At 53.8% G+C, this 21,846-nt stretch overlaps 10 protein-coding genes and 1 non-coding gene across 11 annotated transcripts; 6 read left to right on the forward strand and 5 right to left on the reverse strand.

Annotated features, from left to right (window-relative positions):
• The first annotated feature begins 68 nt into the window (after positions 1-68).
• Positions 69-2,345, forward strand: QBC33DRAFT_547566 (general substrate transporter). The gene is made up of 7 exons (XM_060428753.1): positions 69-318; positions 375-386; positions 472-784; positions 857-1,027; positions 1,099-1,673; positions 1,740-1,788; positions 1,851-2,345. Exons 1-7 carry the CDS (start codon positions 247-249, stop codon positions 2,240-2,242), a joined length of 1,584 nt encoding a protein of 527 aa, XP_060280448.1. The 5' UTR covers positions 69-246; the 3' UTR covers positions 2,243-2,345.
• A 473-nt stretch (positions 2,346-2,818) lies between these two features.
• Positions 2,819-2,928, reverse strand: QBC33DRAFT_t69. The gene has a single exon. It is a non-coding gene; the product is annotated as a tRNA-OTHER (tRNA).
• Positions 2,929-3,719: 791 nt separating this feature from the next.
• On the forward strand, positions 3,720-5,341 carry QBC33DRAFT_547568 (Lathosterol oxidase). The gene is made up of 3 exons (XM_060428754.1): positions 3,720-4,335; positions 4,393-4,459; positions 4,533-5,341. The coding sequence occupies exons 1-3, from the start codon at positions 3,789-3,791 to the stop codon at positions 4,864-4,866; spliced, it is 948 nt and encodes a 315-aa protein (XP_060280449.1). The 5' UTR covers positions 3,720-3,788; the 3' UTR covers positions 4,867-5,341.
• On the reverse strand, positions 4,967-6,196 carry QBC33DRAFT_202069 (uncharacterized protein). Its single transcript, XM_060422595.1, has 4 exons — positions 6,052-6,196; positions 5,600-6,001; positions 5,282-5,521; positions 4,967-5,219 (listed from the first exon to the last, which is right to left on the reverse strand). Exons 1-4 carry the CDS (start codon positions 6,085-6,087, stop codon positions 5,067-5,069), a joined length of 831 nt encoding a protein of 276 aa, XP_060280450.1. The 5' UTR covers positions 6,088-6,196; the 3' UTR covers positions 4,967-5,066.
• A 973-nt stretch (positions 6,197-7,169) lies between these two features.
• Positions 7,170-8,327, forward strand: QBC33DRAFT_457851 (uncharacterized protein; the record flags this gene model as incomplete). Its single annotated transcript, XM_060424872.1, has 1 exon — positions 7,170-8,327. A coding segment is annotated over one exon (1,158 nt), but the record flags the coding sequence as incomplete, so codon positions are not given.
• Positions 8,328-8,414: 87 nt separating this feature from the next.
• On the reverse strand, positions 8,415-9,254 carry QBC33DRAFT_457687 (uncharacterized protein; the record flags this gene model as incomplete). The annotated part of the gene is made up of 1 exon (XM_060424865.1): positions 8,415-9,254. The coding sequence occupies one exon, from the start codon at positions 9,252-9,254 to the stop codon at positions 8,415-8,417; it is 840 nt and encodes a 279-aa protein (XP_060280452.1).
• A 316-nt stretch (positions 9,255-9,570) lies between these two features.
• Positions 9,571-10,680, reverse strand: QBC33DRAFT_580468 (family 17 glycosyltransferase; the record flags this gene model as incomplete). The annotated part of the gene is made up of 2 exons (XM_060431203.1): positions 9,571-9,724; positions 9,791-10,680. 2 exons carry the CDS (start codon positions 10,678-10,680, stop codon positions 9,571-9,573), a joined length of 1,044 nt encoding a protein of 347 aa, XP_060280453.1.
• A 640-nt stretch (positions 10,681-11,320) lies between these two features.
• QBC33DRAFT_547574 (uncharacterized protein) lies at positions 11,321-12,266 on the reverse strand. Its single transcript, XM_060428755.1, has one exon. It carries the CDS (start codon positions 12,035-12,037, stop codon positions 11,495-11,497), a length of 543 nt encoding a protein of 180 aa, XP_060280454.1. The 5' UTR covers positions 12,038-12,266; the 3' UTR covers positions 11,321-11,494.
• Positions 12,267-15,191: 2,925 nt separating this feature from the next.
• Positions 15,192-15,464, forward strand: QBC33DRAFT_561984 (uncharacterized protein; the record flags this gene model as incomplete). Its single annotated transcript, XM_060430173.1, has 1 exon — positions 15,192-15,464. One exon carries the CDS (start codon positions 15,192-15,194, stop codon positions 15,462-15,464), a length of 273 nt encoding a protein of 90 aa, XP_060280455.1.
• Positions 15,465-15,494: 30 nt separating this feature from the next.
• On the forward strand, positions 15,495-16,911 carry QBC33DRAFT_572634 (uncharacterized protein; the record flags this gene model as incomplete). The annotated part of the gene is made up of 3 exons (XM_060430662.1): positions 15,495-15,602; positions 15,970-16,072; positions 16,132-16,911. 3 exons carry the CDS (start codon positions 15,495-15,497, stop codon positions 16,494-16,496), a joined length of 576 nt encoding a protein of 191 aa, XP_060280456.1. The 3' UTR covers positions 16,497-16,911.
• Positions 16,912-17,659: 748 nt separating this feature from the next.
• Positions 17,660-21,845, forward strand: QBC33DRAFT_547579 (uncharacterized protein). Its single transcript, XM_060428756.1, has 15 exons — positions 17,660-18,668; positions 18,731-18,783; positions 18,840-19,294; positions 19,365-19,420; positions 19,491-19,672; positions 19,729-19,931; positions 19,984-20,010; positions 20,075-20,453; positions 20,509-20,593; positions 20,648-20,706; positions 20,769-20,778; positions 20,832-21,035; positions 21,091-21,211; positions 21,269-21,360; positions 21,426-21,845. The coding sequence occupies exons 1-15, from the start codon at positions 17,903-17,905 to the stop codon at positions 21,731-21,733; spliced, it is 3,000 nt and encodes a 999-aa protein (XP_060280457.1). The 5' UTR covers positions 17,660-17,902; the 3' UTR covers positions 21,734-21,845.
• Position 21,846: the final 1 nt, after the last annotated feature.

The following is a 21,846-nucleotide window of genomic DNA, read 5'->3' on the forward strand; positions in this document are numbered from 1 at the left end:
CCATAACCCCGCAAAAGCGAGTTGCGCGCGGGGCGACGTCGTTTTTTTTCTTGATGAACTGGGCACCACTTATCGCTGCCGAAATCAGGGATGGCTCACCCGATGGGCCATGCTATTATTAATAAGTTGAAGATGCCCCCATTTACTCGACCAAGGCGATTCGTTTCTGGTTTACCCAGCATCCTCTGACACATCCCAATATACCAAACCGTTCAATAGTGGAAAGTTGGCTGCTGCCGGGGAATCATGGTGTTCAAGAAACCATCGGCCTTACGGGAACTCACCCCACGCCTGCTGCGTATCCATCTCTTCGCATCGGTTCGTACCCTTTGGATAGTGGGATTGGAAACGTAATGCTAACCAAATCTGAACAGATTGGTGCTATGGTGCGTCTTGTCATGCCAGCATGTTTAGAACGAGCAGGGATTGCTCGTTGAAACGAGGTTGCGCTGACGCATAACACAACCTCAGAACTTTGGATATGACAACAACTGGTGGTCCGGCGTCATCAACGCGCAGAGTTTCATCGACGACTACGGCCAGAACAACGGGCCCGGCCAACCTCGGACCCTGCCCTCGAGCTGGATCTCCATCGCCAGCGGCACCCCCATCGCCGGCTGGATTGTGGGCTGCGTGATCGCGAGCTATCTGACAAGCACGCTCGGCCGCAAGAAGACGATTGTCATTGTCTGCCTCATCGCGCTCCTCGGCATGATTCTGCAGTGTGCCATCCACAACTACTGGGGGTTGATGGCTGGAAGGCTCGTCAATGCCTTGTCTATGGGTAACTACCTCATCCCAAACCCCCTTTGCGCGTTTACGCGACAAGAGTGAGAGAATAACAAGTTATTTCCAGGAATCGAGGCCAACTGCGTTCCCATGTACATGGCCGAGCTTGCACCAGCATCCACCCGCGGCGGTCTCGTCAACCTCTACCAGACCTGGTTATACGTCGGAGGTGTACTGGCATCCGCCACTGTATACGCTTCTACGAAGCATCTCGTCGGACAATGGACGTACATGACGCGTATGTGACAAGACAGGGACCCCTTCAAATATTCCAACCAGGGTGGGTTGACTGACATACCAAAAATCCAGCGATTGTCGTCCAGCTAGCCCCGCCATGCATGCTCCTCTGCGCCGTCTGGTTCATCCCCGAATCGCCTCGCTGGCTCCTCCAGAAAGGCCGGATGGACGACGCGCGCAAGGCGCTCGCGTACATGCGCCACGGCGTCTCGAACGAGGAAGAGGTGGTGATGGAGCTCAGGCTGGTGGACCAGGCCATGCAGCACGAGATGGAGATCCACCGCGCTACTACCTATGCCGACTGCTTCAGGGGATCCAACGCCCACCGGACTCTGGTCGCCATGGGTGTCCAGTGCCTGCAGCAGGCGCAGGGCAATTCCTTTACCAGCTCGTACCTCGTCATCTTCCTGAACCAGGTCGGCGTCGCCGACCCGCAGTTGATCACCTGTGCCAATTTGTGCTGCTGCCTTGGAGGAAGTATCTTGGCCTTTTACCTGTCGGATAAGATCGGACGACGTCCCATGCTAATGGGTGGCGCCTTCTTCATGGCGGGCCTCATGTGGACGGTCAGCGGTCTGGCTAGTTGGACTCCGGGTGGCGTGTCTGGCGCGTCTGCGCAGGGGGCTATTGCCGCCATATTGCTCTACGTGAGTCCATCCCCGGAAGCTAGATCTTCAAGGAATGCCTGAGTTGGTTGCTTATCATTTTCACAGGGCGCTTTCGCAGCTGCTTGCTGGGGATCGGTGATGTGGACAGTAACCGGTAGGTCCAACACGAGCTCCTCTTCATACCCCGAAGACAACAACTAACGTGAGCCTTCGTAGCCGAGGTCGGGACCTCCCAGCTTCGTGAACGGACCATGGCTATAGCCACCGTGGGCGGTTTCTCGACGAGCATCCTGGTCACATACATCAACCCCTTCGTCCAGAACGAGCCCGGAAACCTCGGATCACGAGTTGGGATGATATACGGCAGCATCTCCATCCTGGCCATTGTCTTCGTATTCTTCGTGGTGCCTGAGATGAAGGGGCGAAGTCTGGAAGAGCTGGACGATCTGTTCCATTCAAAGGTCCCTGCTTGGAAATCGCGCAGCTTTATCTCCACTGGCATCGGTGCCCAGATCACCAACATGGAGGGCGCGAATGTGGGGGAAGCCTATGATCAGGCTGTCAAGCAGGCGCTGGTCGTTGATAGCGAAAGGGTGGAGAAGGTCTGAGAGGGGCTGGGGAACGGATTGTAGCTATGATCAAACCGTATGTAAGCCGCTTAACAGTGTATTAATATCTGACCGGGTGATCAATGGAGCGAGGATTAGCGAGATGGTTGAAAGGCATCTGAGAAGATGACTTGGTTATTCCCTGCTGGATGAAACGATTGACGAAGTGACGGCGTGCTACTCCCATGCCACAATCGAGAACTGGCGGGGTTCATCGAGTAAAACGTCACCTTTGGGATCGCGCCGGAGGAAGCCCCAGGAGGGGGATGTTCTATGTTTGGCCGGGGAGGGAGTGGGGAAGCATTGGGTCGGAGGAATTCTTGGTACTGTGATCTCACTGACACTTGTATGGAGTTCTCCGAATCCGTCGCAGGAGGGAGGAGCTGTGGTTATCAATCAACCCTCTCCTATCCAAGCAACAATGATGACCTCGCTACTAAAAGCCCCTCCAACCTCAGAGACGCATTTTCGTATTGTTACCAAGGCGGAAAAAACTAAAAGCATGGGATACGGGCATATAGATCAATAGAAGGAATGAATTCGAAGGGAAAAAATTAAAAGGACAAAAAAAAGAATTGTCCGATCTCGGAGTCGAACCGAGGACCTGAGGTATAACTTGGCCGACTTATTGCTTCATGCGTCCTACTGCGACTACTCCCTCTGTGTTACCGCTACACCAATCGGACATTTTTTGTTCTAGTAAGCTATCGCCGACTGCTGCAACTTCCGTCGACAGTGGGGCTCGGGCTGGAGAAAGTCGTTGAGGATGAGGAAGGCTTGTTTGTTGAATTGGGCCGCCGTCGTGCCCGTGCTCTTGTACGCCCTGTCCTTGAGGGCGAGGCGACGGAATTTGGAGAACAAGGACGGAATGCTCTCGGGGGCGGGGGACATCGCTGCTTTGTCTCCTCCGGCTACAGGGTTGTCTAGCCCGTCAATTTTGAAGTTGAGTGCAGCCATGGTTTAGAGCGGTCAAGGGCTTTACGGAAAATGAGGGCTAACGGAGGTGATCGATAGCTAGAATTAGCATTCAGTCGAGAAGCAGTTCCTGCATATGATATGTGTGTAAATATGTTTGATGACTTTTCTTGTAGATATAATTATATTCGGTTGACCATTGTTCTTTGTGAACCCCTCGATCCCCCCGTGACACCTCATGAAGATGCTTGGGAATATTAAAATGACAGGCCGTATCCCATAGCGGTTGCGCAGAAGCTTCTGGAGCATTGCAACCGCAGCGAAAATGTTGAAAGGGTTTCGCATAAAATCTCAAGCTTAGAAAGGGCACCTAGTTACAGAACCCACCTAAACAAGAAAAAATATGTATCGGGTTTGGAGCTCACACCGTGTTGTACCTATCGGCTAAATTGATTGGCTGAGGTGGTGCGCGGTTGTCGGCTCCGAAATAGGGGCTTGGCAGGAATTGGTAAGATTAAAAATTCCTAAAAAACTGGGGATGGCAACTTGGCCGTTCGAGCTCGCTTCATCAACCAAACATCGCAACTCTCTCTGTCTCTGTTTGTCCCTGGCATGGCGTAATCGATTCAAAATGGATGTAGCCCTTGAGATCCTCGACCCTCTCATCTTGGACAAAGCATACGCCTGCTTTGTCCCGCGTGCGACGCCCGCCAACGACTGGAACGCGACGCTCTCCGCCCCTGATCCGATTTCCGCATCAGCCGAGTCAGCCTGGCCACGTGACAACATTCTGCGACAATGCATCTCCATCCTGGTCATCACCCAAATCGGCGCCACATCGCTGTATTGGGTCTTCAGCGCCTTGTCCTACTACTTCGTCTTTGACCGGCGCTTGGAGCACCACCCGCGCTTCCTCAAGAACCAGGTTCGGCAGGAGATCATCTCATCAATGAGCGCCGTCCCCTGGATCAACATCCTTACTCTCCCATTCTTCCTGGCCGAGGTGCGTGGCCACAGCTTGCTCTACACCAACATAGACGAGTACGGCTGGTCGTGGGTTGCGATCTCAACCGTGTTGTTTATGATTTGGAACGACTTCATGATCTACTGGATTCACCGGCTCGAGCACCACCCCAGCGTGTACAAGTATATCCATAAGCCCCACCACAAGTGGATTGGTGAGTCGGCGTTTTGTGCCCTTGAAGAATGGAAGAGCGAAAGCTAATGAAGCCCAGTGCCAACGCCTTGGGCAGCCCTGGCGTTCCACCCGCTTGACGGATATGTCCAGTCTCTGCCATACCAGTGCGTACCCCATTCTCTGTATCTGGCGATACTGTTTTTGTTAGGTTCTCCCGCTTGCTGACAGCCGTGATAGTGTCTTTGTCTTCATCTTTCCCGTGCAGAAGTACCTTTACATGATGCTCTTCGGCCTGGTGCAGATCTGGACCATCTTCATCCACGACGGCGATATGATCACGGGCCACTGGTTCGAGAAGTACATCAACAGCCCGGCACACCACACGCTACACCACATGTATTTTACCGTCAACTACGGCCAGTACTTTACCTGGGCGGACAGCTACTTCGGCTCGCATAGAGCCCCTCAGCCGGAACTGGATCCGATCCACGACGCGTTGCGAGTCATGCGCGAAAAGGGTTTGGTAGACGAGAAGGGCAACCCCATTCCCCAAAAGCAGAAGGACGAGTAAGCTTGCGGTTGAGTGCTTCGTCTGACACGGTGGGGGCGGAAAGGCTGCCGAACTCTGGTCGAGCGGCCGCGAATGAGGGAGATGGACTACGACGTGTTCAGTCATGAGCGGCAGTGGAGATTCGAGATACTGCAGAACTAGGATATTAATAAGCTGACTTAATGGAAGATGGCCGACGATAGGAGGGTCTCTTTACACCTTTATTGTACTATATTTACATCCGGGAGCTCCTTCCCCCCCTTTATATACCACTCATACCATACCCAAACCTCTCTTATATTCAGCAACATGGGTAAAAATATGAGGCCTGGAAGAACAGAGAGCATGATATACTCATGCCTTCGATGGGGATTCTGTTGGTCAAATTTAGCCACTGTTCGAGCAAAAATATCATACAATTATAATTTGTACTTACCTGTGATAGCCTAATAGCCTCCATGATACACAAACCAATAGCGACGGCTGACATTGGGACAACTAAGATCGCAAGTGGCCCAAAGGCAGCGGTGATAAGCAGGGCTACGACCACAGTACAGTAAACTTCAATGTCTTGCGCTCGATCGATATAACCTAATGTCCGTCCAGGACCAGTTCCAGGTGCTGCAGCTACGCGTACCGTAACCGCGTAGCCTAACAATGCAAGCCAGTAGATAAACTATGAGTGTTAGCTTCTCAGTACATCAACAGGTGGGAGAAGCGCCGTTTAAGGACTGTCAACGAAAGGGAAACCTACATAGACAGCAGATAGTACATGCCTCTTATCTGCCATTGTGATGAAGGAGTTTGGAGGATAACCATTTCGGTTTCTGCTGAGTTGCCACGGCCTGGGGAGTCGGAGTCGGGGGCGGCTGACGGGAGTGTTACTAGGCTCTCCTCTACTCGCGTCGTGAGCGACGTCCGGCTGCATTGGCGGTGCTCCTTGCACGCGTCGTAACTCGTCGAATCCCTTGTCGGGAGACATGAACATATCTGCGTCGCGCGGCGTCAGTGATGTTTGCATTTGTTCGTGTACCTCAGAAGTATTTAACACGTTGCGGGGATGTTTCGTATTTCGTATTGGGGGAGAATACCCCTGGTAGAAGTGAAATGCGACGTCAAGGTTTGCCCTGCTGTGAGGGCGAATAACGTGATGTATCTAAATTTAGTTGGTCGGTGGCTTGGTTGTGGCTTATCATGCACACTCACAGGATCAATGGCATTCCTGGGGCAGTACTCTAACATAAAGCAGGTATCGTCTTACTCTCCTTTGAAATGCTTGACACAGAACCTGACGGCCCATCGCCCCCACTCTCCCGGTGTCTCTTCTGTGACCCTCCCCGTCTCCTGCCTAGCTCCAACTCATCCTCAATTAGCCCCAACAGCGGCTCGGCAACATGCCCGGGGCAGCCCTCAGATATCGCCAATGACAACTCTCGCAGGCCTTCTTCCCTGTCGGAACAATGCAAAACAAGCTTCTCCGTCACAGACGAGACGAACCGGGCTCTCTCCGGATCAGCGGACAATCTCGCCAGAAGGCTCTTCAGTTCGGTGCAATACGACACGAGCACCAACTCCTCCGGCCGCGCTCTCGCAAGGTTCCCGAACGCCGGCCCCGCATCCGGGTCCGCCACTCTAATGCTCGGAACACTCAGGCTAGCGCCAGCCCGCAAGAACGCGTCCAGAGTCCTGAAATAGCCGTCGAAGCACTCATCGCCGAGAAATGAAGCCGAGGTATGCGGTGGCGATGGAGATGAAGCCGTTATAGTCCGCTGGAAGCTTGCTGTGCAGGTACTCCTCCGTATCTCTAGTCAAGACGAAGTCCTTCACCGTCCTGTGGAGAAACTCGACCCGTTGATCTACGAGTTTGAGCAGGCCCTTTGTCTTTTCGTTATGCTGCGGCTTGTCGGCTCTCTCTGCTTCGAAACTTTACTCGGATGGCCCAGCCCCTATCGGACAGCGATAGGCATAGTCGTGTTCCTCGAACCCCCTTTCCACCTGCCAGTACAGGTCGGTGTGTAGAGGCTCTAACGCGTGAGCGGCGGCTTGCAAAATGCCAGCCATCTTAGGGTGGTCGATTTGGTCCACCCTTTCCAGCATGTGCTTGAACAACTGCTCTAGGTCCGTCGGTAAGCCGTTGAGATTTTTATGCAGATCTGCGAACACATCGCCGTTGGAAAGGTCTTCTCGTAATGAGCGCGTCACGAAGAAGGCCCAGAAACACGCCATCGGCTTGGGCTACGATCCGTTTCACAAGCTCGGTCTTGTCGGACCCTGCCTAGCTGGACTCTTCGGTAGTAGCCCACCTGGGATGTGTCTGGAGTTGACCGCTCACCCACCACCTGCTAAAGCACACGCCGGCGTCGGTGGGCCTGCATGTGGTGCTGGTCAGTCCCAACGACGAGCTGCTGTGGGCCTATGCCACGGTCCGCGCCATTCTGCCCGACATGTTCGGCGACGCGAAGGTCTTCCTCCCCCTAGCGCCGGGCTTCGCCAAGTACGGGGCCTCCAAGTTTGAGCACGTGGTGGGCACGGCGCAGAGCCTGGACTCCGAGACAAACTGCGTGGTGGTATCGACGAAAGCCAACGATCAACAGCAGCGGACCATCGACTACGACACCCTCGTCGTCGCAACCGGCCCCTCCTTCAAGGAAGCCATGCCCTTCAAGAACCTAGCCGACACGGCGACCACCAAGAACGAGATCCACAGTCTCCGAAACAAGATTGCAGCGGCGCCGTCCATCGTCATGGCCGGTGCCGGCCAGACGGGCGTCGAGGTGGCGGGCGAGCTGGGCCAGGAATACGGGCTCGCGGGGACAAAGGAGATCACGCTGACAGCCGACGACGCCCTACCGCTGGGGCCCGAGGCGCGTGACGACGTGCGCCGGACGGTGGGCCGCAACCTAGCCAAGCTGAAAGTCAAGATTGTGGCGAGCACACGCGTCCTGGACGCCACGACCACGCCGGCGGGCAAGCAGTCCCTGGCGCTGCGGACCAGCAGCGGCAAGAACAAGACCAACGAGACGGCGGACACGGCCACGACGACGCTCGAAACGGACCTCTTCATCCCCGCCTTTGGCGTGCGGCCCAACACGGGCTTCGTGCCGGCGGCCATGCTCGCCGCCGACGGCCGCGTCAGGGTCGACCGCGACACGCTGCAGGCGAGGGGCCACGCCGACGTGTTTGCCCTGGGCGACGCCGGCAACGCCCAGACGACCAACGGGAAGCACGCCGACGCGCAGGTGCGTTTCCTGGCGCCGGCCTTGCAGGACTGCCTGGCCCGGCGCACCGCCATGCCCACCTATAAGGCTGACGATACCTTCGTGTTCGCCGTCACCCTCTGCCGGTACCGCGGCACCGGCCAGTTCGGCAGCTGGCGCTTATGGGGGTGGATTATCCGTCTGACTATTGCCGAGCACTTGGGTACCGACAACGCGCCTGACATAGCGGCGGGGAACAGGACCATGACAGAGTTGAAATGGTAGCATGATGTGCTCCATAGCAGGCTGAGTGTTATATCGCCAATATCTAGTGAATTAGGTCCTAGGTACGAGAATAATATTGCGATTAATTCAGTCCGCAGCCCTCCTCCAGAAGTCACTGTCATTGTCAATGTCGTAATCATCAGAATCATCGCCATAGTAGCGATAACCATCCTCAAAGTCACTGAAACCCCCGATCGAGTAGCCTTCGTCTTCCTCCACATATTCTCTTGTGTTCATTGTCCATCCGTAGCTCTCCATTGCCCTTCTAATATGGTCGCTCGGGCCGTCCTCGTATACCTCGAGAATGATATGTTGCAGGGATGAAATGGCTTTGAAGCGAGCATCAACCAGGTTCAACACCTCCGTGGCGACCTTATAGTTATCCAGGCCGTCTAGCCTAGACTCCATAGCGCTTGTGCTGTCTATGGATGTCGTAAGGGTGCTCAAGTTGGCGCAGCCGCTCTGAATGATCGCGAGGATGCTGGCGCTGTCCTCCACGAGGGTGACATCGTCAGAGCCTAGATGGAGAAACTGCGGAAATTCGATAAGGATATGTCGAATACAGCCTGCGTTGCTGCTCCCAATTTTCTCGATGAATAAGGATACTTCCTCGGGGGTGGCATTGGTGAAGTCGAAGCGGTTCCGGCTGTAGAATAGCGAGCTGGCTTCGTCATGGACGGCCTTGTTCGTGCGGAGCAGGCCAAGTGTAAGCTGCTGTTGGCGTCGATTGTATTCATCGCAAGGATCGATCGGCTCTTGGCACAAGAGTATCAGCTCGTATATCTCGTTTCGAAGCTCGCTGGGGAGGCTGAGGAAGCCGGTCGGCGTCTCGGCGATCGTAGGCTGTTGATTCGTCAGCTGAGAGCCGTTTCTTGTGAGTTGTATACTGCAGACATTGCATTGAGAGGATTGAACGGTATCAGACATGATTTTGACTAGCCGTTGAATAGCATTATCTTGGACCGCCCGAGCAGGTCGTGCGTTCTCTCGTCTTTGACTATGGCAAGCTGGCTGAGCGGGAAGGATAGTGCGCATCAAGCATCAGGCGGCAACGGAGCAAAAATGGGTGCCCGATACTTACCCAATCCGCCCCGTGACTGATTCGCCAGGGGATGCTCGTCAGCGTCGCGGGATGGCCAGCCCAGAGCTTCGTCTTGGCCGAGGGAGAGTGTAGAGATATGGTGGCCAGTTTTCCCCAGCGTTGAGCTAACGTGTCCCGAGTTCCGATGCCAACGTGTCTATTCTAGGGGTGGTCTTTAAATCCCGCGTTTTGCCCATCTCTGTCCAAGAGATGGGAAAACCTCTCTCGCTGGTCTAGCAGGATTCTGGGTAGATCCTGGTTGTTGTCGATCCTTTCATAAACCTCGCCTACCCTGTCCCAAAGGTCTTTCCCTTGTCTGAGGTACGAAACTATCCGGTATTTATTTCGATATTCCTCCGCATTCATCCACTAATGAGAGAACGAGGATAGTTTCGTGAGAAGCTCCTCGATGGTAGCAAAGCAAGAGGAACAATGCCATCCCGCATTCCAAAGATCAGCCGTATCTAGTTTTATCAACGGCTGGATCCTTCCGTCAGAGTTGCGCAAGTTGACTGGCAGGATGGTTTTGCTGCCTCGATAGTATGTGGCCTGTGGATGTGCCCACTCCACACCTTTGTGTCGGAACCGAAAGCCGTAGTAATAGAATTCACTTTTCGGAGGTTTGAGGCGAAGCGGGAAATTGCAAGCCTTGAGGATAGCGATGGTCTCGGGGCGGAGAATTTCGTCCATGTCTGCCACGATGATGGCGTCTCCTTGCACCGGAGCTGGGTTGCCCTTCAACCGGACCAGAGCCTGGTCGTACATAGCATTGCGCTGAAGGTCCTCCCATGCCCAAGCAGGGTTGGCCCGATCTGAATGAAACCCTTCCGGGATCTCCAACTGGTGGTAGATTATCTTGTCTCGATAAGCAGCCAACTTTCCCAGGTTCTCTCTGACGATCATCGGCTTGTCGCGGTTCGTGAAAGTCTTTGGAGATTCAACAATGACGAAGTAGTCGATATGGTCGTATGTGGTGTTAAGTCTGACTTCTAGCCATTCCAGTTTCGTGTTGACCATGAGCAGGTCATATAGCCTTCTCGAAGATTGCTGATTCTTGGGGTAGAATGGCTTCCAGTTGTGGCGTTTGCATAGGTCCCTCTTTGTGTCAGGCGAGTTCAGATCTAGTTGCGTCGGGTCGAATCGCAAGACCGTGTGAACAGATCTATCGGTCCAGTTTGGACTCGCCCAAAGCGTTCTCAAGAAGATGAAGATGGGGGCAAGGACGAGTGCGATTCTAAGGGAACGTTTTCGAGCCCACAGAAACCGAAGCATCGTGGAAATGCGCCGGAAAGAGATGCGCATATGAGCGGGACAAAAAGAAACCAGTGAAGGTAAAGAAGTGATTTATATATCCGAGCCTAGGGTTTACAGGACGTTGCATTTGCTTTCAGTGTAAGGTGTATTTTGTAGTGAGGGTCTTTCTAGACGGAAAGCAGGGTAGGATCACACTGCACGCACTAGGTAGGCTAGGAGCACTCTTCCTTGGGCAAAAACCGGTCACCAAACTCGTATTCATCCATCGCCGCCCGGGGTCTGTGGCCTTATACGAGGTGGCTGAGTGCTGCGAAGACGGAATCATAGCAAATCGGGTACGGAATCGATTGAAGTCTGCCCTTGTAAACCCCAGACCACTCGGCCCTTTAACTCAGGCTACTCCGCGGCGCCTGAATCTGCGGAAAGCCTTTATCCCACCCTCCGAGACGCCGATTTGCTTGCCATTACGCGTCCTCCGGGTCGGCGGTCCAATGAGTCGGTGGGCCCTCCTTGGCGCCAAGGCTCTCCAGCAGGCCCCCCGTGTCGTAAGCTTTGAATGAATCGGCGATTTCTGTGTGCCGGCCCTGATAGGCAAGCAATACAGGCGTCCAACCATAGCAGTCCCTGCCTGTGAGGCTGTGCCTGGTGGTCTGGTCCTCCGAGGAGCCGCTGGCAAATGCTGACTGGCTCGCTCTCGGTGCCCACGTCAAGTAGAGTCAGGCGCAGGGCCGGGTCCGACACTGTCCCGCCATGTGAGAAAAGCAGTTCAACAGTCTCACTGCCCTCGCTTCTCTCGGCCACTACCTGCCTACCCTTGTGCTCCTCCAAGATTCTATTCGATACCCCTTGCCGCACGTTGCTCCGTAGTCGCTAAGCGCCAAAAGGCTCCAGATTCTGCAGTACCGTAGCCTTCCAAACCTGTACGAGATCCTGCCGTTGGCCCCGCGGGGAGACCTCGACGATGGCGCGCAGGAAGTCGGCCACCGTCTGCATGCTCTCCTGCAAAGGCGAGGCGAAGCAGGCGGACGCGAGAGAGCAAGATGTACTCGTGGCCGATGAGGTTCTCCTCGGAAGCGTCGTACGCTATCCAGGCTGGGATGGGAATTGTGGTGTACTTGGCGATCCAGGTCATGATGCCTATTTCATTCTTGGTCTTGATGCTGGGAAGGTGGCGGCCCGACACGCGAAGGACTAGCTCGGAGTGGCCGCGCGATGCCTCGGAGGCGGGAAGCGTGATGAAGTAGATGGCGTGGTACTGCGCCGTCACCTTGGGGGATATGACGGATGTGGCTTTAGGGAGGCCCTTCGCCCGCAGCAGTGCATGGATGGCGTCTTCGCTGAGCGGCTGCGGCAACGCGTCGGCCGGAGTGCCCATGACGACAAGAATTTCGGCGCTTCTGGAGGCCTGGAAATGGGTGAAGCTATCGAGGAACCAGTCGCCCTGAGACGCGTTGGATCCGTCGGTGGCTGAGTGTAGGGGATGCCGTATCGTTGAAACCTAGAGTACGGGGGAAGTCTCTCAAACACATTTTTTGGTGATTACGCTTACCCCACGTGGGCCTCGTGATATATTGTTAGAATATATACTGCTTAATGTACTAGACGTTGCAGCTGCAAATTTTTGTCTTAAATGGTATAGCGGTTATATTCAACACATATCCACCGGAAGCACCCTCCTGGACCGCACCTTGCTCTAAGGACTGTGGATCGTCAAAGATGCGCCATATAGTGTCTATTGCCTTTGTAACCGCATAACTCACTCGCCCTCGCCGTGCGGCTCCTCGTACCCCGCTCAGAAGCCGTCTAGCACTTCCTTCGTGACGTCAAATGTCCCATCACCATCCCTTTCTCCCCCTAGCTTACCCTTGCTTCCCTTCCGGTCTTGAACCCTCTTCCAGAGCACCTCCTTGACCTCGACCTTGAAGTATGCCAATATCCGCCTTCCTCCCCTGTCGTTGATGAGCTTGGTGAGAGTATCAAAGGACCAGCCTTCGTGGTCCCATAAGACGGACAACCGCACGATAGCTTTGATTAGCGTGGTACATCGATGTGCATGTTCTTGCCGCATGCGGTCGGCCAACGTCGAGAGACTGACATGCTCGAGTTGAAGACGTCAGACGTGAGGTGCGTCTAATGGCCCTCAGCCGCGACGTCATTGGGCTTGAGCAGTCAGCGTGGACAGCAGGGGCTTCGTGCGTAGGGAGATGGACAGGTCGATACCGTATGCTTACGCCATGTCGTGGCATATGTCGCCAGCGGCGATCCTATGGAAGAGGCGACAAGTCGATACCATTCTGGCGTGAATTGGAGAGAGTATGCGACAAGCCGTCTCACCCGACATCGTGCTTTACCCAGGAATGACCTTCTCCTTGGCAGAATTCAGAGTCTACCCGAGAGACCCAGATGGAAGATGAACGTACTATACCGATCATGATATGGCGAACCAAGGTATTCCGAGCCCCCCATGATCAGCGTCGACTAACCAAACTTGACCAAAATGAAATTTTGCCAAATTATCTGATTCGTAAGCCCCCTGAATCTGCCATACGGGAAACTGGAAACGAGGAAGCACAATGTGTTAACCTGGTGGTCCCATTGACACAGAAAGCGTGAGATTCCAGAGCAGTAATATGGGAATGTACGTGAGCTCTTGGGACCATGAAGCTGACGAACATATTCGGGACAGAAGTTATTAACACACGCACCTATTGTAACCAGCCGTCTTTAGAGACCACACGGATGCCATGCCGAGGACTACGATGGGTGCACAGACGCGATTTACTTTCACACACCCATCCCAGCTCCTCTTGAACCTTGTCAATATGTGGTGGGGGTTGGCATCCGGATCGGTCGGCATGCTCTGGACGAACTGAATATTGTGGTCCAAGTAAATTCTACCAGGAAGCAGACGTGTTGCCGTGTCCGATTAGGCATTGCTAATTATAGCAATCGTTGGGAAATAATTATCCCCTCACATAAGTAGCCGGGGAACGGGGTGCCCAGGAGATGAGATCATAAGAGTGAGCAAAGAAGATAATTAAAGGTTCTAGATACACTGCTAGACCATCACAAGCAGGTCTTGAACGACTCTTCCAACCATTAGCAGGCAAGATCCAGAAGGCATCATTGGTTGCTGGAGATGCGAGTCGCATTATTAGTCAGGTCATGTAGACGGTGGAGGACAAGTGGGGCCCTCCATATTCTCTCCGATGATCTTTGCAAGTCAGTCAAGGTTTCCCCCAGATCTAACGCATGTCTTAGTCCCACTCAGGGCGCTGGGCTAAAGTAGCTGCCGTTCCAGCCAGCCCATTCAGTTGGGAACAAGCTTTGTTAATCCGGACATAATTAAGTGATGGCCATGTAACTCCGTACCCCGCGGGAATTTATATTATATGACGTCCCCCCACTCGCCCCGACAGCCCAACTCCCAGGTTTCATGTTTCGGACAAAGCCTTGGCAATATAGCCCCGAAGGACTTGCACCATATGGCGTTATGCTGTGCTGTGGGACCAAGGGACGAGCTGAGCCGATGATCCGAGTCTCCTGCCATTGCATCAACATACCGAACCCTTCTGTGCTGTCTGTCTCGGTTTAGCTAATTAAGCCATAGCGCCGCAGAACTGAGAACCCTTCAACATAACGGCAGCTTTCAGAGAGAGACGCGTGTCGTCGCTCATAACCAGGTTTATGAGGCTGCTTCCAGAAATGACATCGCCCGTAGATCTGAACCTCGAAAGCCGGTAGCCGTCTTGCATCAGGTCGGTGGCGGATGCTCCTGCTTGATGCTTCTCCTCCTACGCGTCACCCGCGTTTTAATATCCCAGAAACAAGTTTTGCACCTGGAAACGGTGGTAGTTGTTATTTCCTCTCTGTGCTGTTTCTTCTCGTGCCATTGTTTTCTAAGAAAGTTCTCGGCAGCACTTCCTCAACCTGACCAGGTCAGGGATAGAGAAGTATTTTGCAAATACGGGATTATCCTGTCTTCCATAGTGCCTTCATCTACATGCTGTATATATCGTCGTAAGCACATTAAATAAAAGACAGCATCTTTGGCTTATCACAACCATCGTCGTTATTATAAAATGTCAGGCTTGTCCAGGTTTTGGACAAATATTAATAGACTCCAACCCCTTACCTCTCTCACAGGGTCCTTGTTAGTTCGAAAGGTCTTTCGCTTATTCTTCCGTCACTTCTCCCCAAGTTAACCACCATGGCACGCAAGCTCCTCCTCGCAATGTTGCTGCTCTCGCCTATCCTGGCTCTGCCGGTCCACAACGGCATCGCTTTTGCTGGCCGCGCTGTAGGTACCCCGGGGATCGGTGCCAGATAGCCGGAGATAGGATCTATATGTGAGCAGAATCTAACCAGTGAACAGGCGCTGGGAGAGGAAGTAGATGGGGCTGACCACCATGGTCCCCCACCGCACGAGCATCACCACCACCATGGTAAACCTCACAAAGGTTCACCGCATCATGGGTTCTCCGCTCTCATGAACCGCGAGGAGCAGGAAGTAGATGGAACCGACCACCATGGTCCTCCCCACCATGGGACCCCTCATCATAGCCCCCCAACGCACAAGGGTCATCACGACCATGGTCCCCCTCACAAAAATCCACCGCACCATGGGTTTTCAGCTCTCATGGACCGCGAGGAGCCGGAAGAGATACAGGGAGACGACCACCACGGTCCTCCGCACCATGGTCACCATCATGATGGTGACCATCACCATGGTCCCTCTCACAAAGGTCCGCCGCATCATGGGTTTTCTGATCTCACGGAGCGCGATCAGCAGGAGGAGATAGAGGGTGATGACCACCACGGTCCCCCCCACCATGGTACTCCTTCGCATGGTCACCATCACGGTGGTGACCGTCACCATGGTTCCGGTCACCATGGTCCCCCACATGGCGGCTTCCCAGCTGAAGATTGAGGCTTCCGTGGTAGCAAGGAAGAGTGCAAGGAATAGCCAACAGTGACTTGGTTCGGGAAAGGAGGCTTTTGGGTTCTGCTTAAGCTACTTCAGTGGCTAGGTCACATCTTGTCTCAGATTGGTCGAATGTGTCATTTCAGGAACTTCTAGTTGTCACAAGGTTTGCGTCAGCCTCGATGGGATAACTGTTTAGGAGTGGTGATGGTTGGAATATGGCTTGTTCACTTCTTACAGTCTTTACTAATCTCTCGTTATTGGAGAAGAAGAAGAAAAAGAGAGAGACAGATTTTTTTGGAGGTAAAACTACGTGCTCTGGTTGACAGCATTCCTGCCTCGTGACAACCCCGGCACGATGTAGTCTTGCTGATACGAAAGAGGCGTCAAATTCCGGTCTGTTCCAGCTCCAAGTAGCCCGATCTCTTGCCGCTCAGCTCGCCATCGCCGTCGGCAACATCCACGATCATGGATACGTCCATGGAGGTGGGTGTCACTGGCGACGCAGGACAAGTACAGCGAATTTTGACAATACCCTTCCTCAGATCTATATCTCGGCAACGTCCTCCTCCAATTGCTATCAGGTCTTGATTACCCATCGGAGGAACAGCTGTACGAGAAATTTGGGGCGCCTGAACCCAAGCCGGCCCAGCGAGACGGAACGCCACTTCCACCCGGGGTTACATCACACGTCATCTCGCCGGTCTGGCTTGGCGAGCCGAGCGAGAAAATCGCACTTGCTGATGCGAAGCTCGTGCCCGCCGACTTTGGGGTCGCCTTCTGCCCCTCGCAAGAATCGAGGTACGAGTCCCACACACCGCTCGAAATCCGGACTCCAGAAGCTCGGTTTGAGCCGACAAAGCCCTTGTCTTTTGCGTCCGATATCTGGAGTCTCGCCTGCTCCATATAGGCTATCCTCGGCCAGAGATTGTTATTCGACGGCCTGCTGGCGACACAAGATGACATGACGTGCGAGCAGGTCGACGCACTTGGCCTTCTGCCACTCGAGTTGTGGGGGAAATGGGAAATGCGGTCGAGACAGTTCACCAGAGAAGGTCAACCCCTGGAGGGTCGATCCGTGTGGTCATGGAACTAGCGCTTTGAAGACAGCATACAGGAGCCACGAGGCGATAAAGGCATGACGATTCTTAATGTGGGGGAGGGATGCTCTGTTCGTGATGGTACGGTGGGTGCTGGCATTCAGGCCTGGTGATCGGCCGAGTGCCAAGGAAGCTCTAGAGACTGCGTGAATGAGGGAAGGGCTCTCCCTTCCACCGCTGCAATATCTTGATGAGAAACTGTGGCTGGCGATCTAATTCGGGTAGTCGAGCCAAGCTTGCCGCGGGGCCGTCTTGCTAAGACACGCCCCCCTGGACCCTTAAATCCTTTTGGGGTCCATGGCAGAAACGTTTCCTGTGCGGAACCCGAATGACACCCCCACACCTCTCGAGTGTCCCATCATGCTCAACGGTAACATCGATCAGTGGCAGTGGTATGTATCCCTTCCACATGGAAACCCTGACCATCGAAGTCGCTGTTGACGACACCTTGTGAGTGCCACTGACCCCGTTTTAAACGATGGCTAACAACCTTGAGAGCAAGAGCTTTATCGACCTCTAGGTCGATGGGCAAAACCGGAAGCAAATCTCCCATCACCGCCCCATCACCGCCAATTGTCCTCCAAAATCCCGCAGTCTCGTCAACAGACCCGTCTTTCCTGCTCCAGGCCGATGCTCTGAGATCCGAGAAGGAGGCGTTCCTGGGCGCGTACAGCTGCCAGGGCCAGACACTCGATGTCGCAAATGGCGCGGTGTCGGCCCTAATGCCCGTTCTCGGGGCCTGGCGCTTGTTCTTTCTGTCACGTTGATGGCATTGTATTTATAACAACCAATCACAAGTTTAGGCCCATGTGTGGAGAGGTGGACTTCCAGTCTCGGCGGGAGTCTCCTATTGGCCTTCACCCACCAAACGAGAACCAACTGCATATTGTTGTTTCTGATCTCCACTTTCACTGCCCCTCTTGCCCCTATAGAGGGGTATGTGTTTGGGGATAAATGTGCCCATTCCCAATCACCGACTCAATTGATCGTGGTCGTGGATCATTCTCCAACTGCCTTTTGACTTCATTTAAGGTGCTTTGCCCCTCCACCTGTTCTCCAGTCGCCTTGCGTCTCTTGCCAAAGCAGAATTGCACTTGCGTCGAAGTCTAGCTTGTCTTACAAGCTGTTCCCTGTTCCCATCACCCAAATTATATGGCAGCTGCCCCACGCATTCCGGTCGCTTCGTCTCTTGTTGTGAGAGGCCTTCTAATTCGAAATGAATCCACAGAGCATCACATCCTCCTCCGACGCAATGGAAACTCCATCATCCACTTCTTGCGGATCTGTGTTTTCCTTCAGAGGAGCTGCTGACCTCGCCGGAAGCGACAATGGCTTGGTCTCTGACAAGACTCTCCTTTCCTCAATTGAGGGTGACTCCAGTGCGCCATCAAGTCGAAACCATACCATGAGTGGAGCCTTGCACAGCCGCAATCCATCCTTCACATACACTCCTCCCCCTTCGGACAGCTCGGGGAGCAGGGCAACTCCATCATTCCCCGGCGACGCAGCAAACCGCGGAACGATTGACAACATCCGCCAGACTCTGGGCACAATCCGCCTCTCGACTCCGGATTCCAGTCTCGACATGTCCCACGTCGCAGCCGCGCTCGACGACGTTGCCGGCGGTTCGGGAGCCGGGGCCCTGTCCCCGAGCCGGACTCCCCCATCCAGCGAGGGGGTTCAGGCAGCTTCTTCTGCTTCCCGGCGACGCTCCAGCTCGCGGGTGAAGATCACGACTCCGCACGACGTTCGAGACGAAGAGCCGCCCCGTGATCGCTTCCACGAGCCCGGCTTCCAGCAGGCCTTTGCTGACGCGAAGCGCGCCGTGGCCGATCTGACCGGTGTCCTTGAGAGCAGCTCCCTCTCCCTGCATGCGGAGCCGGACTCGACCATGCGACGTCTCCATGGAGAGGCGGAGGCGCTGTCCCGCTTTCTGTGTCCTTCCACTCGTATCGTGGGCTTTGTTGGCGATTCCGGTGTCGGTAAGTGTTTGTGTTCTTCAATTTGGTGTGTCTCTATGGGTTAGCTAACAGTACCTTTTCAGGTAAAAGCAGCCTTCTCAACTCGCTCCTGGATCATCAGGGATTGGCAAGAACAGTGAGTAACAGCACCACAACCCCTTATTAGTACGCTTTGGCCTGATGCATTTGCAGAGCAACAGCGGTGCAGCGTGCACATGCGTCGTCACAGAGTACATCTACCATGACAAGGACCATTTCGAAGCCGGGGTGGATATGTTTACCATGGATGAGGTCGAGGCCCAACTTACGGATCTCCTTCAAGCCTATCGCCACTTCCATCACCACCGCGACGAGATGGACAGAGACGAGAGGCAAGACTTCCAGGACAGGGCCAACGTTGCCTTGGACACCTTCCGGGCCATGTTCCGCAGCAGGCTTGCCGACGAAAAGTTCCTCGTGGATTGGGACGAGGATTCCGTCATGGAAACCCTCCGCTCGTGGGCAAAGGTTGTGGCCCCCTCATCCAACGCCGGACGCAACTTGGTGGCGTCTTCGCTGGCTGAGTGTTCCGCACTTCTCATGAAGCTCACATCTGAGAGCGCATCTTCCAAAGAGCCGGCCATGTGGCCTTATATCCGCAAAATCAGGTTCGTGTTGCTCAGTTCCTGACTATGGCTCCCGAGCCCTTTTCCATTGAGCTTGACTAATTGCCAGCAGGGTCTACCTGAGGGCTCATATTCTTCGAAATGGCCTCATTCTTGTCGATCTTCCAGGTGTGTTTTGGCTGCATGCATTTTGCACGGGGTAATTGGACTTTTCCACTGATATTCTCTTTTTCTCCAGGCCTTCGAGACTTGAATGCGGCCCGTCGTAACATTACGGAGCGGTATATGCTCCAGTGCGACGAGATCTTCGCCGTCTGCTACATTGGCAGAGCCACCACTGACGCCGGGGTTATGGGAGTCTTTAATTTGGCGCGCCAAGCTAAGCTCTCGAACGTTGGGGTTATCTGTACAAAGGCCGATGTAAGTCCATCCTTGTTGGCGCCACTTTCGACACGTCAAACTAAAACAGATAATAGGACATTCGTCCCGAGGAGGCCAAGAAAGATTGGAAAGGCGACCGCGCGAAGGAGATCCAGAAGCGCATCGACATTGTGGAGGCCGATCGACGTGATTTGAAGAAGATCAAGGATGAGCTTGATGAGTACGGCGAAGAGGACGACTTGTTGGACGAGGAAAAGGACCATCAACTCAACCTTCTTCGTCGATCCAGGGCAGCGACGTAATGCATATGTGACTTCCTCTGAGAAAAGCAAATGCTGACAGTGAAGTAGGAAACGGAAGAGGGAGCATGAGTTCCAGTAAGTCCACGCCTCCGACAACATTGCCTTCCACAGCTATAATACTGACAGACGGGCCCGCCAGGTTGGTCAAATACCTTATCAACACGCGCAATGCCAGTGTGACAACGAGCATAGAAGACCTTTACGGTCCGCGGGTGCCAGGCGACGGCGTCAAAGTGTTCTGCGTTAGCAACACGCTATACTGGGACCACCGACCCATGCCCAAAGACGAGGCTCTGCCGTATCTCCAGCTGAGCGGGGTTCTCCAGATCCGCAAACACTGCCTATCAATGGTGACGGAGAGTCAGCTGCGGATCGCCACAAGGTACATCCGAGACGACATCCCGGCGCTTCTTGGCGACGTCGATCTGTGGGTGCAGTCCGGTGCGGGGACCATGGATGCCGAGCGCAAGAGAGTTGTCCGACAGACTCTTGATGCGGTGGAGGCCAGGTTGACAAGAGTAAAAAAGTCGCTGATCAAGTCCGATTATGGTTGTGGCTGATGTACTGCGTTAGGATTTAACCGGGGCCGGTTCAAGGATGAATGATATTAGCAAGTCAATGAAGGATGAGTTCAAAGACAAGGTGATGGACAGATTCAGTACGTGTTGCCTTTCCCCTTAACCAATATTCCTCGTTCTGACTTTTTATAAAGGACAGCGTAATACTGCATGGAGGCAGTGCGCGAGGAATGCTAGCGGCGAATGGACAGGGGTAAGTCTTCTGCATTCACCTAATATCATATCACCGAATCAGGTCTGTTAACACGACTTCAGTGGCACCATTGTGAGTTCTAGTTGTCCATTTAATGCCGGTCCAGATTCTGATCATGCTATCAGCAACGTATTCGGCCTTTTGTCGAAACTACGGAGACCATTCTACCCCCACCGCTGGCTCACACAACTGGAACGAGGAGGCTATTGAAGCTATGATGGAGGACTTGGAGCCTCAGTGGGCTGAGCTTCTCTCAGAAATCGATAGCCATCAAGAGACAACCATGGCGTTGATTCAAGATTGTCTGGAGTCGGCACCGCAATACCTAGGTAAACTATGAAGACGACTTCATGATTGGCGGCCATTCACTGATGTGTTCTGCAGACACCGAGCTCGGGGCCGACTCGCTGTCCACTGCCACCCTTAGGCAGGCATTCTTATCCCGTCAACGTCTGCTACTTGCCAACGTTGAAGATATCTGTGATGTATTCGGGCAACAGCTTTCGTCAGTGATTTTCATGGTCTATCTCTCAAAGCTATCCAGCTAACGATTGGCTACCAGCATGCTGAGAACTGATGCACTCTCTGGTATTCGTACTTCAATGATGGGGAAAGCAATGGAGGAATCATACAATGCGTGCCGCCGCGAAAGTGGTAAGCCCATCATCCATCCTGTAGATTGTGTTTATGCTGTCCGCTGATACCTTGTCCTCAACTAGGCAGCGGCAGTGACAGCCGCCGGAAAGGGATCATCAACAGAAGACTCGCAGATGCGAGACTATTTGATGACTTGATGACCCAGTTCAAACGAAGTTTTTCGACGCTGGCGGAGGGGCTTCAAACTGATATCCAAGCTGCCGCTCAAGGGCATCTATCAGTTATCGTGAACACGCTCAACATTGTTAAGGATGACAATGTTGCACTTGAGAGTGAGAGCGATCAGGACTTTCGACAGAGAGTGGAGGAAAGACTGAGGGTGGTCAGGAATGAAATGCAGCGGATTACGTCCGAGATTGCTATTTCTTAGACCATTCGTTCCTAGCAGCTCAGCAGCAGTGGTTCATCAGGTGTTGGGTCGTCTTATATTTTAGGCATACGTAGTGCATGGTGTTCTCCTACAAAGGTTTATTTGCCCCTAGG

This window comes from Phialemonium atrogriseum (genome assembly GCF_030411735.1).
Source record: "Phialemonium atrogriseum strain 8032-3 unplaced genomic scaffold QBC33scaffold_25, whole genome shotgun sequence".
NCBI lineage: Eukaryota > Fungi > Ascomycota > Sordariomycetes > Cephalothecales > Cephalothecaceae > Phialemonium > Phialemonium atrogriseum.

Coding starts and splice junctions, on each gene's coding strand:
- QBC33DRAFT_547574 (XM_060428755.1), bottom strand. CDS start 12,037: ATGGGCACTCCGGCCGACGCGTTGCCGCAGCCGCTCAGCGAAGACGCC.
- QBC33DRAFT_547566 (XM_060428753.1), top strand. CDS start 247: ATGGTGTTCAAGAAACCATCGGCCTTACGGGAACTCACCCCACGCCTG. Junction 785..856: donor CGTCAATGCCTTGTCTATGG/GTAACTACCTCA, acceptor AGTTATTTCCAG/GAATCGAGGCCAACTGCGTT. Junction 1,674..1,739: donor TTGCCGCCATATTGCTCTAC/GTGAGTCCATCC, acceptor TCATTTTCACAG/GGCGCTTTCGCAGCTGCTTG.
- QBC33DRAFT_547579 (XM_060428756.1), top strand. CDS start 17,903: ATGAATCCACAGAGCATCACATCCTCCTCCGACGCAATGGAAACTCCA. Junction 19,421..19,490: donor CATTCTTGTCGATCTTCCAG/GTGTGTTTTGGC, acceptor CTTTTTCTCCAG/GCCTTCGAGACTTGAATGCG. Junction 21,212..21,268: donor GTATTCGGGCAACAGCTTTC/GTCAGTGATTTT, acceptor ATTGGCTACCAG/CATGCTGAGAACTGATGCAC.
- QBC33DRAFT_202069 (XM_060422595.1), bottom strand. CDS start 6,087: ATGTTAGAGTACTGCCCCAGGAATGCCATTGATCCT. Junction 6,002..6,051: donor CCAGGAATGCCATTGATCCT/GTGAGTGTGCAT, acceptor AACTAAATTTAG/ATACATCACGTTATTCGCCC. Junction 5,522..5,599: donor ATGTACTATCTGCTGTCTAT/GTAGGTTTCCCT, acceptor TAACACTCATAG/TTTATCTACTGGCTTGCATT.
- QBC33DRAFT_547568 (XM_060428754.1), top strand. CDS start 3,789: ATGGATGTAGCCCTTGAGATCCTCGACCCTCTCATCTTGGACAAAGCA. Junction 4,336..4,392: donor GCCCCACCACAAGTGGATTG/GTGAGTCGGCGT, acceptor AATGAAGCCCAG/TGCCAACGCCTTGGGCAGCC. Junction 4,460..4,532: donor GTCCAGTCTCTGCCATACCA/GTGCGTACCCCA, acceptor CAGCCGTGATAG/TGTCTTTGTCTTCATCTTTC.